This window comes from Acyrthosiphon pisum, chromosome A1 (genome assembly GCF_005508785.2).
Source record: "Acyrthosiphon pisum isolate AL4f chromosome A1, pea_aphid_22Mar2018_4r6ur, whole genome shotgun sequence".
In the NCBI taxonomy this organism is placed as follows: domain Eukaryota; kingdom Metazoa; phylum Arthropoda; class Insecta; order Hemiptera; family Aphididae; genus Acyrthosiphon; species Acyrthosiphon pisum.
Window position 1 is genome coordinate 135,460,540 of NC_042494.1, and position 9,761 is coordinate 135,470,300.

General features: G+C 27.1%; 1 protein-coding gene across 5 annotated transcripts in view; it reads left to right on the plus strand.

Moving 5' to 3' along the window:
• Positions 1-9,761, plus strand: part of LOC100573836 (collagen alpha-1(XVIII) chain) — a 285,075-nt gene that overhangs the window by 249,972 nt on the left and 25,342 nt on the right. For 4 of the 5 annotated variants that reach the window (XM_029488395.1, XM_029488396.1, XM_029488398.1 and 1 more), the window contains 7 exons: positions 3,327-3,482; positions 6,124-6,169; positions 7,714-7,776; positions 7,925-8,013; positions 8,148-8,177; positions 8,360-8,447; positions 9,680-9,750. In XM_029488395.1, coding sequence (XP_029344255.1) covers positions 3,327-3,482; positions 6,124-6,169; positions 7,714-7,776; positions 7,925-8,013; positions 8,148-8,177; positions 8,360-8,447; positions 9,680-9,750 — 543 coding nt within the window. The remainder of the gene's footprint in view (positions 1-3,326; positions 3,483-6,123; positions 6,170-7,713; positions 7,777-7,924; positions 8,014-8,147; positions 8,178-8,359; positions 8,448-9,679; positions 9,751-9,761) is intronic. The other variant, XM_029488397.1, reaches the window with a different exon arrangement.

A 9,761-nucleotide genomic window follows, 5' to 3' on the forward strand; every position in this document is an offset into this window, starting at 1 on the left:
GGGAAGAAGATAGGCTAATTTAAAAAGGGTTAAATTTGTTTTTTTTTTACTCATGGATTTTAGTACGGTTAGGTTAGGTTTTTGTATTAATTGATTATATTAATCCATCGTAGGTGGAATTAAGTAAAAACGACAAACTTGGTATAACTTTGATATTGCGTAGAGTTAAATTATACACTTACGTACAAATAGCATGGGGTCCGCGATCTACCGCAGGTAGATTGCCTACCTGATAATGTAGGTACTGCTGTGAATCAGAATTTTTATCCTGGGCAACAGAAAAGTTAAGATAAATCTAGAACATCACACACCGAATATTAAATAACGCATTGAACAAAGTTTGAGTCATATACAGTTTGTACATTTAACGGGTAACGAAGTGCACGGGATCAGCTAGTAATATTATAATTTTTTTATTCGTTACTACGGTGATAAACAAAGCGTTAGAAATTAAAATCCCATTTTTAGTGTTTTTTCGTAATTTTTCGGTCGTTTTTCCCGTGGCATTAAATAATTATTAAGATAATCGAAAATTACCTCTCTAAAGTACTTTCTTGATCCAATTTTCTAAAAAAATATGTAATCATAAATTAAAAATCATACTCTTTTAGAAAATATAACACACAAGTAGATACGTATTTAACTATCATATAACATAAAGGTCGTCTCTGCATAATGAACCCAAATTAAAAACTACAGCAGAGTGCCGACAAATACATCAAAAATATTATGATATCGTAATATTATTCTAATATCCTAGAACAACTCAATTGTAATTAAAGCACAACTTGCTAAAGTCGGCCAAGTTTTTAAAACTAATGAATGTTCACAATGATAGTTGAAATTAAACAATTAATTACCTATGAACCTATTTATGAAATCGAATATTACATAGTATTTTACCAAAGTATTAACCATTTCCATATACCTATAAAAAAAGATAGGTAGATAGTAATAAATCTTTTACTGATGTCCTAAAATCTTTGATATGAATTCAAAAAAAATACTTACATCAAAAAACCTTTTAATCATTATAGAATGTGTAAAGTAAAAGTTTTTTCGTTGAGATATAATATAATATGCAAAGTTAAAAACTATTAATTTTCAATGACTTGTGAATATATCAAATAATGTCATTAAAATACTATGATGTCGATTTGTCCTCGTTTGATGTTTTATCATATCTATACTCATTTGCCTGTAAGCGTACCTAATTCTTTTTTTCAAATTAGATTAAACAAATGATAGAAATACGATTTGGTTTTAATTATATACTTAGTAAACAAAGTTTTTCATAAATATGTAGGTATAAGTTAAGGGTACTAAAGTCATGGCACTTGTTCTTGATAAAATCTCAATACTTTTTAAGTTAATTTTTAATTTACTTAAATTAAGTTTATTTATAACACAGATATATTCCTTGGATTTTAATCTGATACAGTGAGCTTATGAGAGATAATTATTAGTCAACTACCGTCTACAACCGTTCTTCAAAACAGAACTACAATATTCCATTAAAATATATTTATTTTAATAAAATTAGACAATGTTTTGAACTCGTTTTCAAAATATTTTTTAATAACTTTTTAATGATCACTCAAAATTTTAAAAGCCATAATAATATATTGGTTATACTTACATAATATTATAATAAATCGAGCTCTTATGAATAAAAAAATTCATCATTACTTTCATATTTAATAGTTAAACATAGTCATCAAATTTACAAACAATTCCTCCACTAGCTATAATTTTTCATCCTACTACTTATTTTATCTAAAAACAGTACCTACTCCCTTAAAAAAATTATACAAATAAAATTATGAGATGTATGTGCGTTATATTAGTTGTTGTCTCAGCGATCTTATAATATTGTTACCGAGCTTGACTCTTAAGAACTAAATAATAATATATTACAAATGTTTTTAATTACAATCTAAAAAATTGTATTATACAATTTAAAGTATTGTGTGTTACCTATTATTAGACATTTAACAAAATTTGTTTTGTTTCTGGTTGATTTTAAATATTTTTCGGTGGAAGTTTACCATCAGCTATTTTAATTATTATTTTTATTTAGGGATTTAAAAATGTATTTGTAGCATTGTAATATTTATACAAAGTGTAACAGAAATAAATGACCTAAAAAAAAAAAAAAAAATTATGCTACTTAAACTTATGACAAAAATTGATAAAATTATAGGATAGATAAATAGTTTTAAAAATATACCCATGTTAGAAAATTTCCAATAATAATATTTTTAAAAAAGTTATAGCGTTCCAAATTAATTTAATCAAAAAAATACTGATATTTATAAAAATTCTAAAAAATAAACTACTTGATTTAGATAAATGTTTTTACCAACCAAATAGTTCTTATAATCAGATTCACAAATTGGCTATTTTGAATTTATTCAAAAAAATTGAAATCAAATTTAAAATTTTTCATTTTCGGTATTAAAAAATAAAAAAAATTTTTTTTTTTATTACACGTATAGCGCAAGTGGCTATAAATTATATATAAAAAAAAAAAAAAAAAATGTTTAAATATTGATTAAAATAAATGTTATTGCAAAAGTCAGTACTATCTGTTACACCATGTACATAAATATGGTGTAATACATGTATTAATTAACTATAAAGACTACCTATAATATCTAAATATTATTTAAAATGTATTAAATCCGTTTTTTTTTAATTGATAAATCGGTTTACGAAGATTTTTTTTTACTCTAATCACTTTAAAACAACCATAATTCTGTGTCCAATATTATATCCAAGGATTTGTCTTCGGTACATATGTATAATATTGCATTTGACCGTAGCGTGATATCCACGAAATTCGAATCATAACACTGACCACATCCCACGATCTTGTACCCTCCTCATCGGCGTCTTATTTAAATTGGCAAAGTTTCGACAAGCGTTTCTCATTCTATACATCTGTGTGCGCGTGTGTGTGTGTGTGTGTGCGTGTGTATGTGTGTGTGTGTGCACATGCGCGTGCGCATGTATATATGTATAATATTATATATTAGAGGCGTTATTATCAAAGTTGACCAAAGTCGTGCTAGCGCAGCCACAAAGTGTTATGTACTAATCCGCTTTGGAATCACGTGCTGCGCAAATGTCTAATGTTGTGCAATGCTACTCGTGGTTTCCAAAAGGGTCGGATAATAATCAACAACAATAATAATAACGATGCGTGGATAATATAATTTAAAACATGTACCCTAAGCATTGTTATAATATTATACCAGCATCAGCTGTATTTAATCAATGGTTATATAGTGAATATAATAATGATATCATCGATGTTGTTTTAGCTCGTCAAGTCTGGAGTATCTGGACCGAGGGGTCCGCCGGGCATATGTAGTTGTAACCTCACCACGTTATTTGCACCCGGCAACATACCGGAATTAATACAAGGACCGCCGGGCAATCCAGGCATCGATGGCAAAATGGGATTGACAGGACTCCCGGTTAGTATACCTACACGTCACCGGTACTAATTTCCGCCGGTGTAATACTTCGCCGCAAAGATAATTTTAAAAAGCGGACTTATAAATTTTTCTTTTAGTTTTTGAGTCACCGCACTCTTTAATGTTAATTTAATGAAATTAGTTTACAATAGTTGAGAAATAAAACCGAATTCAACGTCAAATGTTGTTGACGTATCTACACTCCAATAATTCCAGGAGCTATCTACTTGAATTCAAAGTCATAATAGAATAATATCGTCGATAGTAATAACATTAACATAGTTGCTTGTTTAAATAAATAAATACAAACAATTATTAATACGTGTATGGACACGTCTTATTGAATTTAACGTACAAGCAAAATCTACATATTATACCCTATATATAGCTTTAACCAGACTCCTTGAGCGTAACCTCTTAAGTTTACAATTCGCCTCCATTTACAACCCACTCGATGTCTACGATGCATAGAAAAGGGATGCATATTCAAATGCCGTACTTATACCGAATAACTACTGCATTCAAGCCAACAATAAGGACCTAAATACTGTTTAATTTTTTAGTGCAACAGATTAATATAAACGGGTTGAAAAAGAATGGTCTATAACGATTGTATAAATCATAGCTGTGCAATTTCATATTTTCCAAATTTGAGCATTTTAACAAAAGTACCTATCAATGAAATCAAATGTAAAATATAATATATTTTAAACATTTCTGTGCATATTATAATAAGTATGAATGTAATATATATATTCTAAAAATTACATAATGCATTTAAAGTTTCACTTAATGTTGGAAAATTGCTTTTTTTGACATTTTATATAGATATATTTATATATACTATAAGTCTGTAACGTACCTACCTACTTTTGAAACAAATGATTATGTATTGTGTATAGTTTTGCACAAGGAACGCGTGTGTTTCAAAATGCTTTTAGTTAATATAAAAGAAATCCGTACTTATCATATTTATCAACTAAAGTCGTTTGAAATATTTTCTTCGTATTGTCTTTCTCGGTTTCACCTAAAAAGTTGTATACATTTATAATTTATTTAACTATATTGGAAACAAATATTCTTTAAAAGCTTTAAAAGCTTTCAGTAAAATATAATTATAAAATGTGAATTTACTTTTTAGTTTATATCAATACTTAATAACTTAAATAAATAAAACGAAGCTTTTGAAAATTCTCAAAATTTGAATAGAGTTTTTAATTGTTATTGAATTGTTTATTGTTAAAAGAATCTGACATAAAAGTTTCAAAACAAATACGTTTTAAATTATAAATGCACGAAAAACTATTAACAAGTTAATTAAAATGTACAAATACCTACCAAACTATAATTCACTTTTAAGCGTTCTCTAAAGAAATATAGGTTCCTAAAGTTAAATTCATAAAAGATTTTGCGGGAAAAATTGTAGTTTTCAGAGAATTTCTGACTTTTAAATGTCGGGAAAAGTCTTTTTCAAAATATATAGAAGAAAATAGCTATTATGAATAATGAATATATTACTATATCGAAATTATTATTAATATCAACCTACTAAAAGTTGGTTTTAAAATGATTTTAATTATATTTTAAATATTTTTCTTTTGTATGATTTTATTATTATCTTGTCATTTTGTTTTACAATTTTGGGGTTATTTTATTTCATACACAATATTTTGGTATTTCAGCAAATATTATGTTATGTATATTACCAGATGAGCATTGGAATTTAATATAAGTCGTATGCCTCACACAATGTATTCGTATTGGTAAAATATGTAATGGTAGGCATTACGTACATAATATTATTAGGTACTTATTAATAAAAAATTCAGTTTGGTAAATCGCCAGTATAAACAGGGCTGTATTATAATAAGTGTGGGTACAAGGGTTGGATACCTAGCACTATTGGGATTAAAGTCAATAAAGTGATCACTTGGGAAATCGTGAATGGTACTCTAATGTAAAATAATAATGAAATTTTGGTTTTGGTATTGCACCAGTATATAGTCGTTTGGCGAGAAAAAATGTATTAGAATAACCCGTTTAAATCCGCCCGAATATATAGGTAAGGATGAGTGTAAAAGTAGGTACCGAAAAGGTCATTTTAAATGCATACAATAGTATGGGCTTAAAAATAATTTATCGAATATTGACTAGTAGGTCTACTACTTAATAGTTACAATGTATAATAACATATTTTAATAAAAAAGCATAATATAAAAATATATTTTTTTTTTACTGTTAGAAATTCGAAATAATATTATTCATGTGTTTCCAATAGGACGTGTTGCAACTTGTAATATAATTTATTGTATCTATTTATATAATAATATGCTTTATTTACAACGGCATATCTATGGGGAGGGGGTATATAATATGAGGGTCCTGCACTCATGTCCTCTTCCCCATCCGAAATAAAAATCCCAAATATGCCTCTGATTACCTATTTCTAACCTAAAACCAATAGTAAAATTAAGTCATGAAATATTATTCAGTAGGTAATACATAAACAGATCAACTTTTCAAAAATAATAAAGTAAATATAGGTAAATTATGTTTAATTAATGACAAAGTAATAATAAATTATGTAATAGGTACATGATTAATATGGAGTACCAGTACCTAACCATTAATTTTTTTCCAGGGTGCCGTAGGATTGCCAGGAGATCGAGGACTAGAAGGCATAAAAGGTAAGAAAAGTTTTGTTAATATTATAAATAAACAACAATCATTAGAATAGAACTAACTAAATCAATTGATTTTATTTAAAAAAATTAATTCAGCAAACGTGTGATGTAATTATTATAAATGGCAGCGTACTATTTGCACATATTATCTTACTAAAAAGGTACATGGAATATAAAGTTCAAATTTTGACCAAAAATGAATAATTTTTACAAAAACTTACGATTTTCGTTTTTTTTTTTGTAATCAAAAAAATATATATTCGTTGGTGCTTGAAACTTTCCATTACGCATAATTTTATTATAACTACTAAACATAATGAAATGTTCAAAATAATATTATGTAGATAGATTTTGATCTAATTTTACCACGAACCAAAAATGCATTACATTGTACGGTACATCGGTACTATTTACTTATAAGTTAATAATAGCTTGTAATAATGTGTATTATAATTATTATTAATATGTAATATATAATTATTATTATTATTTTTACATAATAATTTGCGTTCAACAAAAATTAATTTAGCCTACTATATTATTGCTAATAGAACAATAAATTACTAATAGCAATATAGAAATATGATATAATGAAATATCCTTAGAAACATGGGCTAAGGTCTCCGCTTAGAACCGTTTTTTGCATACAAATAATTTATCATTGAATTCAAATTGAAGATATCCATTACTACATTGACATAATATTCATTATCAGATAAACCATAGGTACTGTTTTTGATTGATTTACGAATTCAACAGTCGATTTAGGATTTGTGGATTCATGTTCACGTTAATTAACACCATTACAAAACTATATAAATACAAAACGAAAGTTTTTTTTTAAATATAAAAAAAAAATGGATCAACAATTGAAATAACTGTGTTTATTTTAAATTCTAAAACATTTATTTTTTATATAAATAAAAAACTTTTAAATTAATATTACAGAGTTAAAAAAACTTAAATTCGACCAACTATAAAACGAATTTTATAGCTAATTTATTTTAGGTTGTTAGACGTCAAAGAAAATAAAAACAAATTTTACTTGTCACTTCATATTTTATTAATTTTAAACTAGGTTTAATGATATCATAATTTGAATTAAAAGTTATTGTATGTTTTATTTTATAAATATTTCAAAAAACATAAGAGTATTATTACATTTTTTACATCGAAATATATTTATTTTTTTGAGATATTTATACTATACATAATAATATTATGCACATTACAGCATTTCAAACAAACCGTTTTCTATTATAATACCTTATTAAAAACAAATAATATTGATTTTTAATATTCCATAACAATATTTATTGATTACCTACTTACGTCCTACATATTTTAATAAACATAAAATACCATAATATAGGTATTAATGTAAATTAATATTATTATGGTATAATATGCCTGTTTTAAAATGCCACTCATTATTTTGAAAAGTATTAACATCCGTCGACGTTTATTGTCTGGAAAATGTATGATACAATATTATTCTAAAATTACAAAATAATAATTAATACTCGTATTTGATATTTGTAATTCAGGGGACAAAGGTGATAGAGGAGATGTCGGGCCACGAGGGAACGAAGGCATTCAAGGCCCTAAAGGTAAATATACAAATTTAATCATGACACGAATAATAAAGTCTGGATTATTCCGATTATTTTAAAAACCAAAGCACAATAATGTTATTGATTCATCACGTCATAGTAAGCAAATAGTTTTTACTAATTTCCAATTTATTGTTACTTACAGGCGATTCTGGAATTGACGGGGAACGCGGTTTACAAGGACCTCCGGGTCCACCAGGTCCTCCTGGGGGATCAGACTTTTCAAACAATGATGTGAGTTTATGAAACTAATAATAAATATATTTAATAACAATAAAGAACAAATGGACACTTAAATAGTAATTTCTAATTCGTCATTGTGCTAATTATAATATTAAAAATTATAATACTGTATTTAATATTTATAGCCAAGTTGGAAACCAAGACCGATTTACAAGGTAAATTGTTGATTGTTAACGAATGAATTATAATTATTTATTTTTCGAGTATTAGTTGAATATTTATACAAGACAAATGATCTTATTTTATTTTAGTACTTACTACCATAGATTGGACTATTAATTTAGATTTGGTTTAAAATTTAATTCAAAAATATAAATATTATTTATATTCTTTTCAGGACATTGGGTTTGAGTCAAACGTTGGGAGGCCCGGTCCCCCGGGTCCTAAAGGCGACCCGGGTGTTGACGGCGCTCCGGGCTTAAAAGGTACTTCAAAGCGTATTACTATTATGATAACCTATGGTTAGAATCTCTTTAAACAAACCCCAACATGATAGTATAAAGAAAAAATTTAAATAATAGCGTACATATATTTTTATTTTTATTTTAGTCGTACATTAGTAATCTAATACTTTTTATACTGACGTGCAATATCAAATTGTAATCTTACGAACAATACATTTCCGTTTTTAGTTATACGACTATTTTTAAGATTGTTTAATCACCAATAAAATGTTAACATTTTATAATGCGCAGAGTACAATCGCGGGATAGCGGAATTACCGGACATTTGGTGGGAAGCTTGGTGGGCTTAGCCACATCAAGACCCTGTCAAGCCCCTAAAAACAAATAAAAATGATTGTAATAACGTTTCATTTATAATTAATACTGTCCAAAATGCCCATGGCATATAGAATAATATTTACGTAGCAGGTAATATTGGTAAATATTTTGACTGAAAAAATTCTTTTGAAGTTCCTTGTGAATGGCAATCGATTGTCATTGTTTTAAATATAAATTATAAAAAACGGATAGCTCGCATCTGATGCATAATCCATTCGAATTCAATAAATTCAATAAACCACTGAAAGTATATAAAAAGGTAGATCTGAGCGAAGAAAACGGAAAATTTTAATTTAAAACGCTTATCAAATAGAATTATGCACAATTTATTTATCATTTCGATATTTTTAAATTGCTGAACAACTTCAAAAGGAGAAAATGTGTCATATTTTCAAATCTTGGGCATTTCAATTGAAAACTTAATAAAGTTTTAAATACGAAATAATTTATTAATTTTCGGAATTTGAATACGAATCCAACGTAAAAAAACAACTTAATTATTTCATAACATTATCTATATGGATGCACAGAGAATGGAAGTCACCCTTGGCCGGGTTCGAATCGGTGACGGTCCTTGTTGGCGCTTCCACTTTATATCCACTCGGCCACTCCATTTATTTCTATAATAAATTCGATTATCCTTCCATAGCAACATCTACTTATTCCCCCAAAGAAATTTATAACATTAAATATCTAAGTTATTGACTATCCTTATACAGTATTTTCAATATTCGAGCAACGCACGCTAACACGGTTTTAAAAAAAATATATATATTTATCTTTATACACTATTATACTACTTCAGAGTAATGTAGTAGTGAACAACATTTACTTAGGTATATAATTCAATAATTCAGGTTTGTAACTGTGTATAGGTGCAAAAGGAATTCAAGGCAATAAAGGCGTTCGCGGGGAGCTTGGAAGCAAAGGAGTCAAAGGCGACAAGGTGATATTTTA